The sequence below is a fragment of the Ochotona princeps genome, chromosome 32, assembly GCF_030435755.1.
Source record: "Ochotona princeps isolate mOchPri1 chromosome 32, mOchPri1.hap1, whole genome shotgun sequence".
In the NCBI taxonomy this organism is placed as follows: domain Eukaryota; kingdom Metazoa; phylum Chordata; class Mammalia; order Lagomorpha; family Ochotonidae; genus Ochotona; species Ochotona princeps.
In genome coordinates, this window is record NC_080863.1 from 10971347 (window position 1) to 10992883 (window position 21537).

At 45.2% G+C, this 21537-nt stretch overlaps 1 protein-coding gene across 1 annotated transcript in view; it reads left to right on the forward strand.

The window, feature by feature from the left end:
• The first annotated feature begins 611 nt into the window (after positions 1-611).
• The window catches only part of GNAI1 (G protein subunit alpha i1), a 75060-nt gene continuing 54134 nt past the window's right edge, over positions 612-21537 (forward strand). The window contains exon 1 of the mRNA XM_004591345.3: positions 612-833. Coding sequence (XP_004591402.1) covers positions 716-833 — 118 coding nt within the window. The 5' untranslated portion in view covers positions 612-715. The remainder of the gene's footprint in view (positions 834-21537) is intronic.

Genomic DNA, 21537 nt, shown 5'->3' on the forward strand with positions numbered 1-21537 from the left:
TTCTGCGGCCTGCCTTTTTGGGCGCCAAAACCTTGGTACCTGGAGCCCAGCGAATCTGCCTGTAGCCGTTTGCATTTGCAAAGCCCTTGCCCTCTAAGACAGCCAAGCGTTGGGCATGCTCAATCGCTCGGAACCTGCAGTGATTGGCTTCTAACTTGAGCAGCTCTGGAGCTATCTAGCCTTTGCCGCGCGCCCAGGCCGAGAAACAGCACGGCTCCACCGGCAGAGCGCGGGGGCCGGCCGGACGAGCGCGCGGGACAGCTCCGCGCTCCCGGGCCCGCGCGCGCGCGCCCCAGCCAAGGGGGCGCTGGCCGAGGGCACGTGCGCGGGCGCGCGCTCTGGGAGTGGTCGCCCGGTGGCGGGCAGGGGCGGGCAGGGGCGGGGCGGCGGCGGCGCGCGACGCGGAGCTCGGCTGCAGCGCGGTCAGTGAGCGCCGGGAGAAGCGAGCAGCTGCAGCAGGAGCAGCAGCAGGAGCTCGGGGAGTCGGCGACTGTGGGGCGTGGAACCAGGGGGTGGTTGCAGCCCGCTTTTGGCCGGGTGCAAGGGGCGCTTAAAGAGGAGGTGGTGGTGTGGTCCAAGTCGGGGCGCGCGGCCCCCCAACTTCCCCACCCGCACCCCCTCCCCGCCCGCCTCCAGGAGCCAGGGCTTTGCGCAAACGAGAGGCGGGCGTGGAAGGGACTGTGGAGGCGAGCGGGAGCTGTGGGCTGTCTGCACCATGGGCTGCACGCTGAGCGCCGAGGACAAGGCGGCGGTGGAGCGGAGCAAGATGATAGACCGCAACCTGCGCGAGGATGGCGAGAAGGCGGCGCGCGAGGTCAAGCTGCTGCTGCTCGGTGAGCAAGGCGGAGGGGCTGCTGCCGCGCGCGTCGGGGGCCTCGGCTCCAGGGGCGCCCCGCTGGCCGCTGCGCCCGAGCTCGCCCGGCCCCGGCGAGAGCTCAGGAAGCTGCCCGGGCTCGGTGGAGGTGGCTTGGGCCGGGCGGAGAGGTGAGGCTCGGCTGAAGCGGGGCGGGCGGATTGCGCGTCCGCCCTTTTCTTTTGAAGTTTTCCCTCAGCCTGGCTGGGGAAAGGAGGGCGCCTTCGTGACCAGAGAATCAAAAGCCTTCCTCCTCCCTCCACCCTCGCCCTCGGCGCTCCCCTCGCTCCCGCCCACCCCCGATGCCGCGCGCGCCCCCCACTCCCCAAGGGCGGGTCTGGTACAGCCAGGGAGCCTTTTGGGGGCGCTCAGCGGGGCCGGGGTGTGTAACTTCCTGCGAGTGGAAAAGAGCATTGGATGGCTTTTTGTTGTACCCTGCATAAGGAGCCTGGGGTTCGAGACCCGTGGTCGGGGGGGGGGGCTGGAAACCCCCAAAGTTGGATGTCCTGTGCCTTCATAGTGGGAGAAGCGGATGTCGCGAGTGAACGGGGACTTTCCCTCCGCTCTGCCTCCTCTCTTTCCCAGGAAGGAGCACGACCCGCCGGGCGCAGGCCGGGTGTGGGTGCCTGCGCTTGGAGTGCTGGGTTCTCCCGGCTCTGTGCTGCGCCCAGGTCTTCTCCCACAATTGTGGACAGGAGAAGCAAATTCAAAGACTCCGGCAGGGTTTCGCACGAAGGGAGTGTGGACAGTGCGTGATTTCTCCCCCCCCCCCCCCCCGTTTTTTGCATCTAATAGTTAGGGCTATTATCTTTTGTTTGCTGGCTTTCCTTCCCTATCTCTAGCCATTTAGTTGGTGGAAAGGTTTCTCTGGCGAGTCCGGCCTCCGGCTTGGTTTTGGTTATGTCACACTTACAGAGAGATGGCAGGGTTTAATGTGTGCCTGAGCTTAACGATTGCAGGGGAAATGGTGTTTTCTTTTTGTTGTTTTTCCCCCTCCCCCATTCTCTCCATTGTTGGTAGGCTCCAAAGAAGCAAACTTGGCACGGCTAAAAGTAATATCGATCTGAGTCATTTTGCAAGCAAACTATAAAATAACTTTGCATTTTAAACACTTGGGAGACTTTATGCACCTCCCCACCTCCAGCAGAAAGCTGTCTTCTTGGCTAATGCTGTCACCGAAGTTTTTCACTAATGAGAAATATGGATGGAGTCAATGCATTTTTTTTTTAAAGTATTACGAGGGTGGCAGCGGCACAGCTGAATACCTAGCCAGGCAGATGCTCCACAGGTGAAGGGAGCCTGGTGTCTGAGACAAGATGAGATAAAAGGATGTAAAAGTTTGCGATAACCGCCCTCCTGCTGTGTTGTGCTTGCTTGTCTGTGTCAGCCCTGTGACTGCTGCCTGGAGCCGGGGATCCACCATGTTTGATGCCACGGAAAAAGGAGTCCCTCCGATGGTAGTGTTTAATGCTCTCGTGAGATGCCGGTGTGAGAGCAGGCAGGGTTGGGTGAAAGTGTGTGTGGACGTGTTGGCTTACTCTCGCAGGGATGAGTGCCTGGCGCCCAGAGCTTGTAGGGCAGGTTGGCTCTGTTGCATGCTGTAGAGTGCTTAGCAGCCGTCTTTGGCATGTTCCCGATCATGTTCAACCCCCCACTAACCACACCAGTTTCTCCAGACGCTGCCGGACATCTCCCTGGGGACAAAATTTAACCTCACGGAGAGACCAGGGTTCTAGGCCAACAATCGGATCGAGTTGAATGGAGCCAGAAGTTGAACCTGTATAGCCCCAATTTCCATAATTCTTATTTCTTCCTATCAGAACGAATGAGAATGGTTCCAGCTGATTTGTTTTTTTCAATTTCATCTTCAAGGAATGCCTTTTAGAGACCTCAGGTGCCCTGTTGAGCTTTGACTTTTTGATTTTTCCTCACATGCCTTTTTTTCTGTGAAATCTGATTCGGTTCGGATCTTGGTGGCGCAGGCTCTCCTTCATCTCTCTTGCCCCCACCCTGCCCCCTCGCCCAGGGTGTCAGCACCCCAGCTCCCATGGACACAGTCCCTCGCCCAGGGTGTCAGCACCCCAGCTCCCATGGACACAGTCCCTCGCCCAGGGTGTCAGCACCCCAGCTGCCATGGACACAGTCCTAGCTCAGTGTTATGCCTGGCTTCTCCCACCGTTGAGATCCCATCACTCACTCACTCACTCACACACACACACACACACACACACACACACTTGAGTTCAGTTGCAAATTGTTGTCATTGATTCTTTTTTTCTTAGGGGTGGGGGAGCTGTTTAAAGCACGTGGAATCATCTGTCTGAAACGTGACAGCTGAATCCACTAGATGTGTTGGATTGTTTCTAGGTAACTATAAGCCATACACTTACATTTACATCAGGCGCTTTCTTCCGCTCTTCTGTTTTTCTCCTCGATTGATTTTTTTTTATGTTCTAAGTAGCTTTCAGACAATACAATGAATAGCTTATTCTGTTTATTTTTTCTTAAGGAACCCCTGAGCTGAACAATTAAGGTGTGAGTCTTGTCACCTGGTAAAGATTTGGTACCAAAAATTAGATTTGTCGAATCTGTCGGATTTTAGTCAGAAATAAGTTTTTTTTTTCTGTGCTAAGTGAGAGCAGTGAATTGGATCTCAAAGCAAGAATACCCACTGTGATCACCCATCTGAAGGAAATCAGCTAAATTTTGGGTTGTTTAACTCTTTTGGGTGTAATTCCCAGGTTTTAGTATTAGAATAATAATCTTAAACTAATTACTTTAACAGAACGAATAGTAGCAAAAGTTTTAATTTTATGTGGGCGATTTTGCTGCCTAGGTGGGGAGAGAATACCTTTTCTTTAATTGCTGCATCTTTGAGAATATTATAGTTTAGCGCTCTTGTTTTTAAGCAAGAGGGTGGTGTTCCATTGGTGCTTACTAAATATTTTGTTGCATTTCAAAGGTACAAGAAGTCAGATTATGCAAAATTCTAAGTTTCATGAGCTAGTGGTGTCTGAAATATTTCACCCCAAAGCTCTTGTCCCAGCACACTGGGTCTTCCTTCATGCTACCCTCTGCTATTCAAGCAAACAAACCCCCCAAAACAGGGGAGCAACCAGAACTCCACACCTAAAACTCATGCTTCAGTGTGGGTTAAATATTACGCGTGTGGGTGAAAAGGGGACGAGGGATTGGGTCTGTTGTGTTGTCTGTTTTTCCATTGCTATCACCACTGGCTATTCGGGGTACATCATTCATCTTCCCGCTCCCTTTGAACATGCCCTTTGTCTTCCTAGATTGAGAAATGAAGGCCTTGCGGGACTTTTGATGTTGCATTCCTGTCGCTGTTCCCTTGAGTTGGCTCAGGATCTTAGATGTTGCAGGGCCCATTTCCTTGAGTGCTGGGCCTGGAGTTTCAGCAGGAGTTGTGTGCCTCTGGTACTGCTCTGCCTTGTAGGAGAAATCAGAGTATGGTTTGAATGCACTCATTTGCCCGTGCCATCTGCGCATCCTTTTCATATGCATGGTCAAGTCCTTCTGCCTCCAGTAAATGAAGCAGGCTCTTCTAGCTCTCTCCCTTCTAGCTGTCCTGTCCAGAAGTCCCATGCTGGTTCAGAAACATTCTGTGGTCTTCCCCATTGCCTGCAGAGTGGAAACTTTGTTGCAGACCTAGCCCTCCTCTGTCTTTGCAGACTGTCCCTCAGGACAAGCCGTTCCTGCACCCTGGAACAGTTGGTACAACCAGCAGTGTGTTGACCCCATCTTTCTAGAGTCCTTTAACTTTGCTCTTGTTACTGGGAGCACCTAAAGAATGTGTGGGGGAGAGGAGGGCGCGAGAATATTTGCAAGTTATCTAAGTGTTTCTGAGAACCATTCTCATTTGTCATGTGGAAGATGAGTCCTTATTTATGTGGAATTATCTTACTGGGATGTAAACAATTTATCCTGCCATTTTCGGAGTGATTATTCAGGCTAACAATGTAAGCAGAAAGGGGGTCGTGGACGGAAGGGATGTGCACAATAAACACACACTGTCTAAAAACTGTTCAGTGTAATTTGTTTTCACATTCATAAGAGCTTTCTGCAGTCATTTGATAAATTGGATCTAATTTCTAATCTGTCTTGGCCCTCTTTTTAATCATGCAAAAGCACAAGAGTCCTGTTTAAATTTATCAGTTATGGGAAATGCAGTTCCCTTCACAAAGACTTTAGCAGATGCCATACAAACCTGGTACAGACATTGCTGTCATCCCCTAAGCAAAAATTCAATATCCAACCACAACCTTCATTTTTATCTTGTTACAAGTTTCTCACTACCTTGGAAGAGTCAAAGTATAGCAGATTCCTGTAGCAGGGCCTCTGTGTGTGTTGGTTGCATTTCTAGGTCATGCATTCTGGCCTGTAGTTACCCAGTGTGTGACTACCTGGAGTATGACATGGGTGAAGTTCGTGTCCCCGGTGATGGTCAGCCTTAGGGACTGAGGTCAACTCTCTCTCCTTTTGTATCATTTAGGGCTGTCACTTGTTAAAAGCCTTAGCAGAAATAGGACAGACATCGCTAAGCACAGAGACTATTACCATATAGTTCTGCAGATCAGAAGCCCAAGGGGTATTCCCACGAGGAAGGGATTCTTCTGGAAGTGATGGGGGAGAGTCCAGCCTCCGTCTGCGGGTTGTCTGCACTGCTTGGCTGGTGGTACCTTTCTCCATCTTCTGAGCCAAGAGTGAGTGCCGTTGGTGTGGTTTTGTGAATTTTTTTTTAAGTTTTATTTTCATTGGAAAGGCAGATTTACAGAGGAAAGGAGAGACAGAGAGAAAAAAAAAATCTTCCATCTGCTGGTTTTTACTCGCCAAATGACCACAGTGGCTAGAACGGAACCAATCCAAAGTCAGCAGCTTCTTCCAAGTCTGCTATGTGGGTGCAAGGTTCCAAGGGCTTGAGCCATCCTCCACTGTTTTCCCAAGCTACAAGCAGGGAGCTGAGTAGGAAGTGGAGCAGCTGGGATGCGAACTGGCACCTGTATGGGATGCTGGCAGTTAGAAGTGGAGGATTAGCCAGTTGAGCCATCGCACCTGCCCCTCAAGTTTATTTTACTATGGAAGGTGGTACACGCCCAGGTTGGTTACAGGGCTTGCTACTCTGTCCACTGTCTGACTGCCTCTGTCTGTCTTATTTTCAAAAGTTTCAGCCCATGGTGGCATTCACTCAGGTTTCAGAAATGCATCCAGAGGTCACGGACAGGAAGAGCTGAGAATGAGAGAAAGTTCTTCTGTCTTTGTAGGCCTTGGAAGCCAAGGACTGGTTATGTTTGCAGAATGCTAAGATGAGGACATGCATAAGCATTTCATCTCAGAACACAGAAGTCCAATAAGTTTCAAGGCTTGTCCATGGGATCTGTGACTCACTGTTGTACTTTTTAACCATTGGACCCCACCCCACCCTTGCAGTCTCCCTTCCTTTTGAAAGCACCACAGTAGTGTAGGTTTGGTACCGAATGCTTTTCTCAGGCCGTTTGTGATCTGTAGAACTTTTATGGTCTGAGAACTGTGTTTTAATTTTGTATTCTCATCATTTATTTCCCTTGCCCCTTTTATTTTACTGTGACCAGCGAGAGGTTCAAAACAAAACAAAACCTGCAGGCCACCATGTTCCTGACTTTGTCCTAATCCCTCCCTGCGAGCGTCAGCATGGTGTTTGTAATGGTTGGTACTGTGCTTTTCTCTCATTTTCCTCAGAATTCTTTCAGTGTCTGTCCACTGCGCGATTCTGGGACCTTTTGTACATGTCCAGGTGTTTATCCTGTACCAGATGTATTCTGGGATTTCGGATGGTGAAATGTTGGCATTAATACTGTGGATATAACTTTTGAGAATGCTTGAGAGTTCCTGTGACTCTCACGGCCACATGCAAGCTGTGTTTCTGTCACTTCGTGTTGGCCTCTGGAATCTTGGTGATAGAAACAAGTCATTCTTCTTTTTGTGTCATCTTTGCTGACTTTTTTCTTGGGCACCTACTGTACCTTAGTCCTTGCTCCCCTGCCTTTCTGGGTATGGCCTGTTTAAACCATTTTGTGCGTTTGTTTCCATTGGTTGCCTCTCTTGAAGGGGGGATGGGGGTGCAGCCAGTTGACTGTGAATCCGGTTGGACTTGTTCATTACCTGAGCAGGTGGAACAAATTACCTTTCCATAATGTTAACTTGATGGATACCTTGCAGAACATTAATTTTGAGAAATAGCCCTTTAAAGGAAAAAAAATTGATGCGTTTTTGTTGGGTCTTGGGTATGTAGAGCCTTCTATTATTTTAATATTTTGCAGGTTACAGTGGCCCGAGCCTGTGACATTATTATGGACAGAATTCTAAGTGTTAATCTTGGGTAGCAAATCTTATTACACGATGACCAAAGAGGCACCATGATAGAGTAGAATACAGTGTTTGTGTCTGTGTATTCTGAATGATGTGTATTCAATAATAGAGTTACATTCCATTCCTTGACTGCTTTCTTCATAGGCCTCACAGCAGGGCATTCAATGAGTTCTCATGGCTGTGAACTGGTATGTTCACAGCCATGTGTGGTTGTGTGTGGGTACCCTTGACTTTGAGAGCCAGCGTGTATCCTATGTGGTAAGAATGATCATGGCTGACATTCATCAAGGGTGCTATGCTTTTGGGTGTCAGGTTACGCCTTAGGCTTACCAAATCCTTAAGATAATTCACAGCCGGGCTCGGCAGCGTGGCCTAGTGGCTAAGGTCCTCGCCTTGATCCCATATGGCCGCTGGTTCTAATCCCGTCAGCTCCACTTCCTCTCTATCTCTCCTCCTCTCAGTATATCTGACTTTGTAATAAAAATAAAATAAATCTTTAAAAAAAAAAAAAAAAAAAAAAAAAAAGATAATTCACAGCCTACTTAGGAAAATGAAATGCGTCTGTGAAAGTCATTCCTCAGGCAAGCAGGGAGGCAACAGAATGGTGACAGCTAGTAGGCTGCCAACCTTGAGGATGGGAGGCCACACTGTCGTCGCCTGGTTGGTTGTGTAGGGCAAGGTGGAGTGGGAGGGAACATACCTTCAGAAATCACTCTGCTTATCAGCCTATCAGCTTGCTTTATGTATTTCTGCACTTACTGTTCGGTTCTGACGGACTCTGGGTTTCGTGTTGTGTTGAAACTTACACGTTAAAAACAGAGTTTGTCATCCGTGAACTTTGTTTTTCTTCCATTCTGCATGTGCCAGAAATTTTTACCCATCCAAGGTTTCTTTAGTTCCTAGGGAGACTCTGAAGAGGAAAATGCAGTGTGAAATTCTGATGGTGTCGTGTTTGCCTTAAGACCTTGGTCAAGTTTGTGAAGCTCACATTTTCTTTCTGGGAAATGCCACGTAATAAATGCGTTCCCATTGAAGTGCTAGGGACAAAGAGAGCTCATGCAGGTAGGACACGGAGGGGCCGATGATGAGGTACAGGAATTGAAATTGTTGCTAGGGATACCCTCATCCCAGATCTCAGTACCTGATTTGAGTCCAGGCTGCTCCACTTCCGATCCAACTTCCTGGTGGTGGAGTGCACCTGGGAGGCTCAAATGCTTGGTTCTCCTGTTACCCCAGTAGGGTACCAGGATGGAGTTCCTAGCTCCTGGCTTCAGCTTGTTCCAGCGGGGATATGTGGGGCGTGAGTCAGCAGATGGAGGATCTCTCTCTCTATTTCTCTGAGCCGACAGATGGAAGATTGATCTCTCTCTCTTTCTCTCTCTCTCTGTCACTTTGCCTTTCAAACAAAGTAAACCTTTTCAAGAAGTACATGGTATGAAAGCTCTCAATAAATATAAACTGTTAGGATAAATTCTTTAGGGACTCTGGAGTTAGTATGTCCTTGTATTTTGATCTGTTTATGGTCAGGAATGATAACTTCCTTGTTGGCTCTTCTTAGCTAAGGATGTGTCTGTAGTCGGCTGTAGAAGTATAGAGTTGGCTTTAGCTAATAGCTTTTCATCCCACCTTGTGGAATTGGATTTTTGTTAACATTGTGCTCACTGGGACTCTACCAGGTGAATATCGGTGCTATATTAAGAATTCTAGAGAGTGAATTCTAAGTAAGGTGAAGACTTTCCAATTTAGAAGTAATTTACCTCCATTTGTCACTGTTAGAATAAATGCAGTGGTTCTGGCAAACTTTGCTTTCATCCCTGCTAGAAGTAAAGCTAAGCTGTTAGTGTACATTGCGAGATATTATTTGGGTTGATTCAGCAGGATGTGGCATTGTTCAGGGGAGTTCATGGTGACTTCCCCCGGGATTTAAAATCTCTGTGAAATGTTCTATACTGCTGCCTCAGTGAGGTTCCAAATGAAATTCCAGAATCATCCTGAGGTTACTGGGAAGAGGAGAAGGAAGTCTTGAAAAGGGGGTGGGGACCTGCATGTGGAGACAGGGAGCAACCAACCTGTGGCAGTGTGTGTGTGTGTGTGTGTGTGTGTGTGTGTGTACCTTTTTATACCTTGTGAAAGAAGCTGCTTAAAACAGGGTTGGATTGTTTGGTGCTCTTGTGTGTTTTGTTTATCTAAGGACAAGTCCAGGATTGTTTCTATTAAGTTGGTAATGTAATCCATATTACCTATTTTGGTTTCCTTTGGACACATGTCCTTATTTGATAGCTCTTTTTTTTTTTTTAAAGTTTATTTATTTGAAATTTTAGATAGCTAGCTAGAGATTTCTTTTGTCTGCTGGTTCACTTTCCAACTGGCCACAGCGGCCAACACTGGGCTTGGATGAGACCAGGAGCCTGAAACCCCATTAAGGTCTCCTGCATGGGTGGAAGGGACTGAAACACTTGGACCGTCTTCTGCTGCTTCTCAGAGTGCATTTGCAGGAAGCCGGGTTGGAAGTGGAACAGCCAGGACTTGAACCAGCACCTATATGAAAGATGTTAGCATTGCACATGGCAGCTTAATACCCTGCTCCATGGTACTGACCCCAGTAACATTTCTTTAAGGCTCACCAATTTCTTGATAATATTGGAGTGGGCAATGCAACTTGTAAATAATGCTGCATTTAAGATTAATACGATATAGTAGGCGTTAGAAGAAAGTGAACTTACCTGTGAAAGCTGTGTTACAGCTGTGCTGGTCAGCAAAATCCCTGGAGCTGAGAGCTCAGTGTTGCACCTGTTCCATCCCCCAGCATTGTTTCCCATCCCTGCCTCACTCTCCCTGGCAGATTTGTGTTGTCTGAAAGACTCCTGTGTTCTGATCTGTAAAGGTCATCTCATCATGCTAAGTCCAAACAAAACTGTCCATGGGCCTCATGCGTAGTTTAAACTGGGTGGAATACTAGGTTGTATTTCACATTTTACTTTTCACTTTACAGTCATCTTGAGATGAAACCAGGAGCCAGGATTTTCTTCTGGGTCTCGTGAGCAGGTGCAGGGTCCCAAGGACCTGAGCTATCCTTTACTGCTTACACAGGCCACAAGCAGGGAGCTGCATCAGAAGTGGAGCAGCTAGGACACCAACTGGCTGACCCTCATACGGGCTGTCAGTGCTGTTAGGCACAGGATTATTCTGTTCTGCAATCATGCTGGCATATCTATTTTATTTAGAAAAAATGGTTTTTTTGAAAACAAATAATTGATTGGAAAGACTGAAAGACACAGAGAGAAAGAAAAAAGACACCAAGAGAAAGACGATAGACAGAAAAGAGATTTCTCAGCTGTTGTTTCCATAGCCTTCCTACGCAACACAGAGGAGAATGAGCCAGGCAGAAGCCAGGAGCTCCGAGCACAGTCCAGGTCTCTTGACAGCCAGAGACCAATGTACTGGAGCCAGCACCAGAGTGTATGTTAGTGGAAGCCAGAATCTAAAGCTCGGAGTGGGGCTCAAATACAAGCACTGCAAGCCCACGCGACACCTTTACTACCATACCAAATCGCCTCTCCCTGATTCCCTTTTATTTAGATTGGACCTCTTACTCTAACGTCTATGTAACTAGGTTTATCACTTCGTTTTTCGCTGCTTCGGTACCTCTAAATTCCTTTTCTCCATTCGGTAATAACCCCAAGCTGCCTTTTAATGCATTGACTTTCTAATTCTAATGCTTGACATTTTCATTTCCAGAAGTTCTTCTCTAATCTTTCTGTTAAACCTTGTTTATCCTGTGCTGTTGTTACCGACCTTTTCCGGAATTTGCATAATACCTGTGCCACAGTCGGAAGTTCTCGGAGTGGAGGCATTTGCGGTGCCAGGAGCTGTCAGTAGAAGTTCCAAGGAACAGCCTAAACACTCTACCGAGAGACTAGCGAAGTGATAAATGGTTTCAGTAATCGCATAGAACACAAAATCATCAAAAACAAAAAAAACAAGTAAAATTTTTACACAGCAATAATGAACCCATTGCTAAATAAATGAAAAAAAATTTTCTTGAAAGGCAGATTTTACAGAGATAGAATATCTTCCATCTGTTGGTTCACTCACTAAATGGCCTCAATGACTGGAGCTGAAGCAATATGAAGCCAGGAACCAGGTGTTTCTTCTGAGTCTTCCACTCAAGTGATCAATCAGATAAAGGATTAATAACTGAAAGATACAAAGAACCTAAAACACTGATCATCAGAATACATAGTCCAGGTAAGAAGCAGGCGGTGACTGGCACCGTGGCTTCCACCTGCCAAGCCAATATCCTATATGGTTGATGATCTAGGTCCTGGCAACTCCACTTCCCATCCAACTCCCTGCTGATGACCCGGGGGAGCAGTAGAAATGGCTCAGCTGGTTGGGTCCCTCCACCCACTTGGGAGAGCCACTCTCTTGGTTCCTGGCTTCAGGTTGGCCTGACCTTGGTGGCTGTGCCCATTTGTGGAGCGAACCAGTTAAAGGAAGATCTGTCTCCCTCTGCCCTCTGTCCTCATTCCTTGTGACTGTCTTTAAGATAAATCTTAAAAAGAAGAAGAGAAATAAGTGGACAAAAGATCTGAATAGATATTTTCCTGATGAATAAATGCAAATGGTATTCAATAAATATGGGAATGAACAATCCGTACAACTTGCCATCAGGGAATGCAAACAGAAACCACTGTGAGATAGCACCTTACTCCAGGTTTTCTTATTATTAAAAAATGAAGGAAGAGATAACAGCAAAAATGTGGAGAAGAGGGAGCCCTGTACACTGTGGTGGGAATACAAATTAGTACAGTCATCATAAAGTTAAAAATAGTTACACTGTGACCCAGCTGTACCACTGTGGGCCTGTATCACATGCAAATGAAATCAACATATGAAAGAGATCCTTGAACTTCACAGGGTACATTATTAGTTATGTTAGTTCATTAAAACACTTTTCATGATGGCCAAGATATATAGTTAGTCTTGGTGTCCGTTGGTAGATGAATGGATAAAGAAAAAACATATATGTATGTATGTGTATGTATATAACCATAAATGACACATTGGTGTCCCATTTAGCCTTTAAAAAGAATATAATCCTGTCATTTATAGCAAAATGTGTGGAACTGGAGGTCATTATGTTAGGTGAAAAACGGGCACAGAAAAGACGAATACTGCATATTCTCTCTCCTATGTGAAAGTTACAAAAATACACGTTTTCAGTCTGACCATAGGGTAGTGATTGTAAAAGCTGGGAAGGGTTGACAGAAGGGATATCGAGGGACGAGGGTTGGATCGTAGGTAACAAAGCACAGTCAGATACATTCCATAAACTGCATAGATTTGTGAAGCTGCTGTAGTTCACACTAATGAGTTATCTACTTGATTAAAAGCTGCACGAGAGCAGCTGGCAGTCTCCGAATGCCAAGATGCTTAAGGAGATGTGAGTGTTAGTTGCCGGCTTTGCTTGACACTGTGTATTTGTGTTAAAATACTGCACGGTGCCCCATAAGGATGCATGAGTGTTACATGATGCTCAGCAATTTTATAAACTCCAATCATATAAGGAAAAAAAAAGTGTTTTGAACTCTTCCAAGACTTGGAAGCTGTATGGGAAGTCGCTGCCCTGAAGTGTTCCACTTTTTGCCAGCAGGAGACTCGGTTTTTCACCTTGCACTCACTAGCACTAGATGTTGCTGTAATTACGTGTTGATGGGTAAAAATGACTGTGGATTGCTTTCCTCTGCAGTTTGGGGTTTTCAAAGGAGAAGGACTCTATTCTTAAGAACTCAGTGTGGTTCATTTGAGCTTCCAATACTTGGACTGGAATTTGGGGATCTTTCTGTACGTTTCCTTACGTGACGCACATTAAATTTTGTGATTTTTTTTTTTTTTTTGGTGTTAGATAACTTACTGTGCTTCCATTTCGATGAATTGGAATTAGAATTCCATTGGAATTGTTCAGATTGTTATCCCCACCCAGTTAGATGTTGTGTGGGTTTTATTTCTTTTCCTTTTATTGGTAAGGCAGTGGGACAGAGAGCGAGAAAGAGGTCTTCCGTTGACTGGTTCACTTCCCAGGTGTAACTGCCAGGGTTGGACCCACATAGAGCCAGGACCCGAGAACTCTGCACCTCCCAATGTATGTGACAAGGATCCAAGTATTTGATCCGGGAGCAGCTGCCTCCCCGGGAGTGCGTCATGGCAGGAAGCTGACTCTGAAGCTGAGCAGGCAGGGTTCCAGCCAAACGCTCCATGAAGGAATGCTCGCACACCAACCCTCTCATGGCAACTAAACTCCTTGTCTCATTCCTGATCCCCCTGGACTGGCTTTCAAGATGGATTTTTTAAATACACTTAATATGCCTTCAGGATGTACAAGATAAAAAATTCTTTCTTTAGCAGTAAAGAAATTTTTAAATGAGAAGTAAAAAAATACAAATTCTAACAGACAGCATTGATCTGTTTGTTCCCTGCCAACGTTGTCCCCATAAGCAAAGTGAGACAGAAAGCATTATCATGGGAGTGCAGGTTAAAAGGTCCCCTTTTCACACCCAGCAGAATCATATGGGCCTAAATATTGAGTTGGACAGCTTAAGTATGCTTTGTGTGATAGCATTGATTGTTAGAACCGCTTTGGACAAAGTTTTGTCAATACTTCAGAAATGCTTCGTATTAAGACAGAGTATTGTGCTTGTACTTAGTAAGAAAAATATTTGCTGCAATATTGCAAGCAATCACAAAAACAGCAGTGAATAAATGAAGGCAAGTATTTAAAGTGAAACAATGTGCTAAAACTGTTTAAATGTAGTAATGAACTGGGAGTAAGCATAGGCTGAATTCCAGTGGCAATATTTAGTATGCAGTTTGCACAGCAATGGATGCTATGACATTTTCATACGAGGGGAAAGGAGCCTCCCAAGGTTGAATCTGTAAGTATAAATGCATCTCGTGTGGGAAAGGGATAAAATGTCAGATCTGAGGGCTGATTATCGCCGAGACAGAAGGATGCCCTGCTAGCACAATGTTTGAAATCCTGGGCCAGACCCTGAATGCACAGGTTGGAATTCTCTTGCATTCTAAATATTTTGCGTGACAAATATTTTCTTAAGAGAAATGTTGATGTTGTAGGCTAATCCGTGTCAGGTCTGTGGTCTCCATTCCCAGGCTTTGGCATCCGGTTGTTTCCCAAGCCTAGTGTGTGTTTCCTTTGCGTTGCCCTGCCCATCAGCTTCTGCGGGAGTGCTGTGTTGTAATGTCCTCCTAGCTGTTCTTCCTACCTGTGTACTTGCCACCCTTTGATCTGCACTAATCCTCCACACTGACAGCCTTCAGGACTGCTCGGAAGCCTTTGGTAGGTTTGATTATTTGCAAAGTGCTGCTTTGTGGATTGTATGCCATCCTGTGCTTATGTACAAGCCTTCCGCCCGTCCTGCCTGCATTTCTTACAACTGCCCTTTGCTGCTCTCCAACAATGGCTTTCCATGAGAGAGAGAGAGAGAGAGAGATTGATTGATTGATTGATTGATTTTGAAAGAGTTACAGAGAGAGAGGAGAGGCAGAGAGGACATGTTTTTCTGTCTACTGCTTTCCTTCCCAGATGGCCTCAATGACCAAGACCAGGCCAGAGCAGAGCCAGGAGTCAGGAACTCTCTTCCATGTGGGTAAAAGGTTCTTAAGTGATCATCCACTGATTTCCCAGGCCATTAACAGGGAGCTGGATTGTGAGCAGCCAGCATGTAAGATACCAGCATCACAGGTATTGGTTTGATAAGCTACACCACAGGTCTGGCTCTAGTTGCCCATCTTGACTTCTTTGTGTCATTCTTTCTAGAAATACCCTTCTGCTCTTACCTATTTTCTGACTTTGCCCACATGTATTCATGAAAGTTTAAGTCCGTTTTTCTCAAAATTGAATCGTATTTGGATCCCTAATAAAACTGTTTACAAATGCCTATTACTAATTTTAATATCTTGCAGTATCATTTAAATATGTTCCATTTTGTGAATTTATGATTATCTCTAAATCACATTCCCCACCTTTGGAGTAGCCAAAGAGCCAAAAGAGTTACACCCCAGAGTAGTTGAATTCTCATGAATGTTTGGCCTGCCTACTCCCAGATGCCACAGGGTGTCTCAGTTCTCCCCGCCCCTTTCTCCAATTACAAAACCCTACTTCGCGGGGAGGTCCCACCTTCACGGGAACAAATCCCTCAGTGACAGCAGCATTTCCTCCCACTGCTCAATGTCCTGGACCGAACTTGAAACTGCCCGAGCCCAGATAATTATTTTATAAATATTAAATCAGCTATATTTAAGGTTTTATACATAAATATAATTAGATGTTTAATATTTTATAAGTATTAAATCAGGTGCTGTCTGAGTCATGGGCATGTAGATCGAGACAGGCATTGACATACGTGGACCCTGCCCTCCAGGAGTTGAGTGAAGTGGCATCAGGAAGACAAAAGCAAACATTATTTCGGGTGTGGGTAAAACCCAAGCATTGAGAGTTGAATTTGTATAGGATTTCAAGTTCAAGGCTGTTACCTGCTTACCTAGTTCTGTGGTTAAAAGGCGGGAAGCAAGCATGTGTGATTTCTGGCTGTTCCTTTTGAATGAGGACGGTATTTCTGTGTTCATATCTCCTTTCATTGCTGCTTATCATGTCTTTTTCATTGACCTGGTTGCTTTCCGTCTTCTAGAACCGAAGTAGCCAGGATTAGGCTCATGTTGCGAAGCAGGCCAGGTGCACAGTTTGCCCACAGATGTCAGGCTTGTAAAAAGCAGGGCTGGATTTGGAAATCCGCTTGTCTGATCTTCATTCTTAATCCTGATGGTGTTTTTCCTGTCTCTCATTGCTTTCTGATGATGGTGTTCCATAAATATGTGTAATTTCTTTATGTGTCAGTTAAAAAAGAGCACACACCTATGTATGTGAAACAAGATAAGCTTCTGTCCTTACATTATATACAAAAAGAGTTGCCAAATAAATGTTGTTTTTCCCCCTCTTTGGAGGGGTGGGACTTGGTCGAGGCCAGATGCTGAGTAAATGTTTATTGAATGAATTTATTAACAATTGTATCTTGCACTGAAGAAATGAATTCTTACTTCAAATATCATTATTAATGAATATATCTTATATGATTTAACATTAACTGCTGGAGGAGACTGAATCATAGATACACATAGAGATCATGCCTGTGGTTGGTTTTTTAAAATGTCTGTGAATAAGAGAAACCAACTTGAGGATAGAATCGGTGGTTAATTTTGATTCCATCCCATCCATTATATCTTCAGTCTCCAGGGAAAATGAAAAGTGAGATTCATTTTTCTGAAACAAATTTACAGGCACTTGAATACTCTGGATCATTGAAGAGAGACTTAGCTACAATTATAAGTCCTCGCCTTGCATGTGCCAGGATCTCATATGGGAACCGGTTCTAATCCCAGTTGCCCTACTTCCCATGCTTCTCCCTGCTTGTGGTCTGGGAAAACCCAATGCCTTGAGACCCTGGACCCATGTGGGAGACCTGGAAGAGTCTCCTGGCTCCTGGCTTTGGGTCAGCTCAGCTCCAACTGTTGAGGCCACTTGGGGAGTGAACCAGTAGATGGAACAATCTTCCTCTGTCTCTCCTCCTCTCTGTATATCTGACTTTCTAATACAAAATAAATAAGTAAAATATCTTAAAAGGAGATGATGACTCATACATTTTATCATTAAGAGAAAGCTAAGAAAACACTGGAAAATGAAATTTTGTCCCAGTGACAACAATTCGGGGACTTTGATGATTCTTACTGCAGTTTGAGCTCCGCGAGAGTTTTCAGATTATGTTCTAGAGTTATGAAGGGATGTGGTTGTGAGAAGCTGTTAGTCATACTTCGCTAGGTTGGAAATTCACTGGATTTTTGAAAAGTAGGTTATTTTTGTATAGAATATAGGTTCATTTTTAATGAGAGCCATCGCTTTTAGAAATGGCTTTCCCATTCATCACCTAAAAAGAAATACTTCACTGGGTATTCTTTATTTCATCTTAGTCTGTTTTGCAACTCATTTTTAAATGGATTATTTGTGTTAGAAATATCATGTTTGGCACTAAGAGTAGTGATTTTCCAAAGTTACTGACTGAGATTATAGACTGTTGTATTATTGAACTTCTCTTAGTAGAAGATAATTTTAACGAGCTTTCTAAGGACAAAATCTTCTAAGTTGATATTGATCGAACACATAGAATATTTTGGCTTTTGGATATTTTCCTGATAATGAATTGGTTTCTCTTAAGTAAAAAAGCCAACAGTATTTCTGTTCATTTATTACCAATTCAGAACGATTTCTAGTTTTGAATTCTGTCAGACAACACATGCATAATGTCTAGAAGGGACTTGCTATTGGTGTGTGCAAAATCAATGAAAGGGAACAAGTTGAGTGACTTCAGAGTTTGAGAGTTAGACGGTTTGTCTCTATTTATTTTGGGACCAGATGATTGCTTTAGTTAAGTATATTTTGTGGCGTCTACTCTCCAAGTCAGTGAGTGGGCTGGAGTCTTTATTATTAAAACTTAGGAATTATAATTGAGGTTTTGAAATTTTTCTGTAGCAGTGGTATTTGCAAGCAGAGTGATAGCAGAGTTATGCGGTTGGATGGTTAACAGAAAAGCAAATCAGTGTCACTGAACAGCCTGTTAGGAAGCTAATGTTTCCATCAGCACCAAGGCCATGGTCCTCTCGCTGACATTAACCATGAAGAGCTGCTGGCTCAGGCCCTAGCTGTCTGTGGGGCTATTTCCTTTTGCAACATCTTTCCAGACACATTGGCCTGTCTTTAAAAAATGCATGGTATATTCGTAAGCACTTAATTATTCCCTTACCATGGGCAGTATGTCCTCTTAGAAGATGTGAAGGGAAGGAACAAGATTTGCACACTCTGAGTCCTTTAAGGTTGCTTTCTTTTGCTTTTTCTCTCAGTTGCACATCAAAGCTCAAGTCCGTGTTCCAGGTACCCGTACAAAGGAGAGCTTCAGACTACTGAAATGAAATCATTTCTCATTTCATGACATGTTAAAAATAGACTGTATTTTTCAGAGTGGTTTTTTTAGGCTTACAGTAATATCGAGCAGAAAGTGCTGGGCCCTCACATCCCCCACTTGTACTTGTGTGTCTGCTCCCCGTGTCAGCAGCCCTCAGGAGAGTGGGGTGTTTGTTACAGTGCACAAACCTGAGCTGGAGCCTCATCACCACCGTCAAGAAGTACACGGCTCACGTCACAGCTCACCCTTGGCCGTGTACCTTCCGTGGCATCTCCGAATGCATCACAACACTCCATCTGCCGGGATAGAATTGACTGTAGTTTCCTCATGCTGTGTGCAAATCTTGTCGCCCTCCCTTCCTCCACCCCACTGTGGACCAAAGCCATCGTTTTGCCTTTTCTAGAATATCAAATATGTTGGAATTATGAAGTAGTCTCTTCAGATTCGCTTCTTTGACATAAGGTGCATACAAGAATCTCCCACATGTTTGTAGTTTTTCTAGTTGAGTCATGCTTTCCATTTTAATTTTTTGAACACGTATTTGTTTCTTTGAAAATGAGAGAGAGAGAGAGAGAAAGAGAGAGAGAGAGAGAGAGAGAACACGAGCTGGGCCAGGCCAAAAGTAAGGCCACAGGATCCATCCAGGTTGTCCCTGTATGTGCAGGGTCCCAAGGCCTTGGGCCATCCTCTGCTGCTTTCCCAGGGTGTTAGCTGGGAGCTGGATGGGAAGTGGAGTGATCAGGACATGAACCGGTACCTGTTTGGGATGCTGGTACCTCAGGTGAAGGGTTACCTTGATATGCTACCATGTTGGTCCTGAGCATTTTGAATTCTGTAGGAAATTTTCTTCCCAAATGGCCATACTATTTTATATTCCCACCAGGAATTAAGCATTCCTGTTCCACCTCCTCTGCTCCCTTGGGTGTTGTTAGTGTCTTGGATTCTGACCTTGTTGATAGGTGAATCATGGTATGCCTTGAGCGCTTAATCTGCAGTTCTCCGACAACCTGGGACATGAAGTGTGTTTTCTGAGCGTAATTGCCGCCCTAATGTGTTGTCTTTCAATTATACTTCTGTTCAGATCTTTGGCTTATTATTCAATTAGGGTATTCTGTTTAATGTTTAGTATTCTTTAACTTAAAAAAAATATATAGATATTTTTTTAAATGCTGGGAGAGAAGCATCCAGATATCTCCCATTCTTTGTTTCACTCCCAAATGCCTTCAGTAGCTGGGGCTGAGCCAAATGGAAGCCAGGAGCCTGTGACTCAGTCTAGACCTCCTTCTATCTGAGTGGCAGGGACACCTGTATGAGCTACCACCTGCTGCCTCTCAGAGTAGGAAGCTGGAAACAGAGGTGGAATCTCACTCACACTTGATGTCAGTCTTCTGTGAGGATTGAGTGGCCCAAGTGCACCAAATGCCTGCCCTGCTGTTGTGTTTTAAGAATGATGTGTGCATTTTGTACATCTTCCATATTTATTCTTTTGACTGATACATCCGTCATGGATTTTGATGATATCTTTATGAGCATGTCATTAGCCAATGTTTTTTTTCCAATGCGTACCATCGTTTCTTTTCTCTTGATGATATTTATTAAAAAGCAGAGGGTTTTTTTTGTTTTAATATGAAAACTCACTTTGCAATTCTTTCCTTGCCTTTGGCATTGCGTTTAAAAAGCCCGACACGAAGTTCAAGGAGAGCTAGATTTTTTTAGGAATGTTAATTGTCATCTCCTTGAAAGGTAACATGACAGCCAAAGAGAGAGACTTGCTCTCTGCTGGTTCACTCCCCAAATGGTTATAATGGCCAGGGTTGACCAATCCAAAGCAGAGAGCCTGGGATTCCTACCCTGGTGATCCACATAATTGAACCATCATCATCTGTTGTCTTGCCAGGTGTGTTAACATGGAGCTAGCTTGAGAGAAGAGCAGCTGGGACTAGAACTGACACTCCAACATGGATGCTGGTGTACCATGCGGTGGTTTCACTTGTACCAGAATGCCTGCAATGTTGTCCTGTCCCTCTGTCCGTTCTTCCACAAATACCATCCTGTCTTGATCACTGCTGTTTTATATAAGCCTTGAATATAGTTGTATTGACTCTTCCACACATGCCTACCTCGCCATATAAACTTTGGAGCTGCCTTGTTCTCTTTGTAAAATCACTGATGGATTTCGTAATGCTTAATGAGGTGTTTGTATGCTTAACCAGTATGCTAATATTTAACAGTGTTTCTACATATTTATTAAATCCTTCTTTTTCCCAGAGGGTGACCTTTCAAGCGAAAGTCACAGTGCAAATAGTGAAATGGTATTTTCTTAATTTGCACAGTTACCCTCGCCAGCCCCAGGGATCAGATCATCCCCCTTTGAGTTCCTCCCAGTTCTCCTGGGACATGTCAAGGGGCAGGATCTTGCCCTTTTCATCCTTGAGCCAGGGCTGCAGGCTTCCATGTAAACTCCAGGAGTTCCCTGCTTTCCCACTGTGGCTCAGGTTAGGCAGCACAGCTTCTACCAGCAGCCATCACAGACACACTAAGCCTGATGTGCCTCAGCTGCCGGCTGCCTCACGAAGACCCCATGGTATTTCCAATGTGAAGCCAAGAATCTGGCTCGGCCACAGAAGGAATGAATACATCTTGTACTGCTGACCTGAGGCTCTGGTTCCTTGTGTTCAGTGGCTCCATAGAGACTCTTGAGAAATAGTTCTTTCTGGCTTTCATGCATATGTTTATTGCAGTGCCCCAGTGCCCTCTGCCAGTTTCAGGCCAGACGGGCAGGGTGCAGTGAGATCCTGCTCCAAACAAGAGGCTGCTGGCTCAAGTTCAGAGCCAGACCAAACGGAAACCAGGGCTTTCTGGCCACAGCTCACGTTCAAGCAGCACACTTGTCCCACAGAAGACATTGACCTGTCGGCTGTGGTTGTTCTGTGCTGAAAGGGGACAATTCCTACTAACTGGATGGTTTAGAATCTTTATCATTATCTTCGGGTTCGTTTGTTCATGGCGTTGTTCTTCCAGAACCTGTTGCGTTCGAGAAGGTTGGATTCAGTTTGAATCTCCATGTTTTCCTTTTGAGCATGGCACGTTTCTCCAAGTCTGGGGAACTGTAGCTGCTCACCTGTGCACTTGGCAGACCATCTCTGTCTCGTGGCTCATGGGAGGATGCGAGAAGTGTATCTGGCAGTAGGTACATGCTTGGTGCTCAGGATGTGCTGGCAGTATTGACCTCTGAGTGGACTGGATTACTCATTAACTGTCAGTCAGTACACCAGCTGTTCCTGTGCT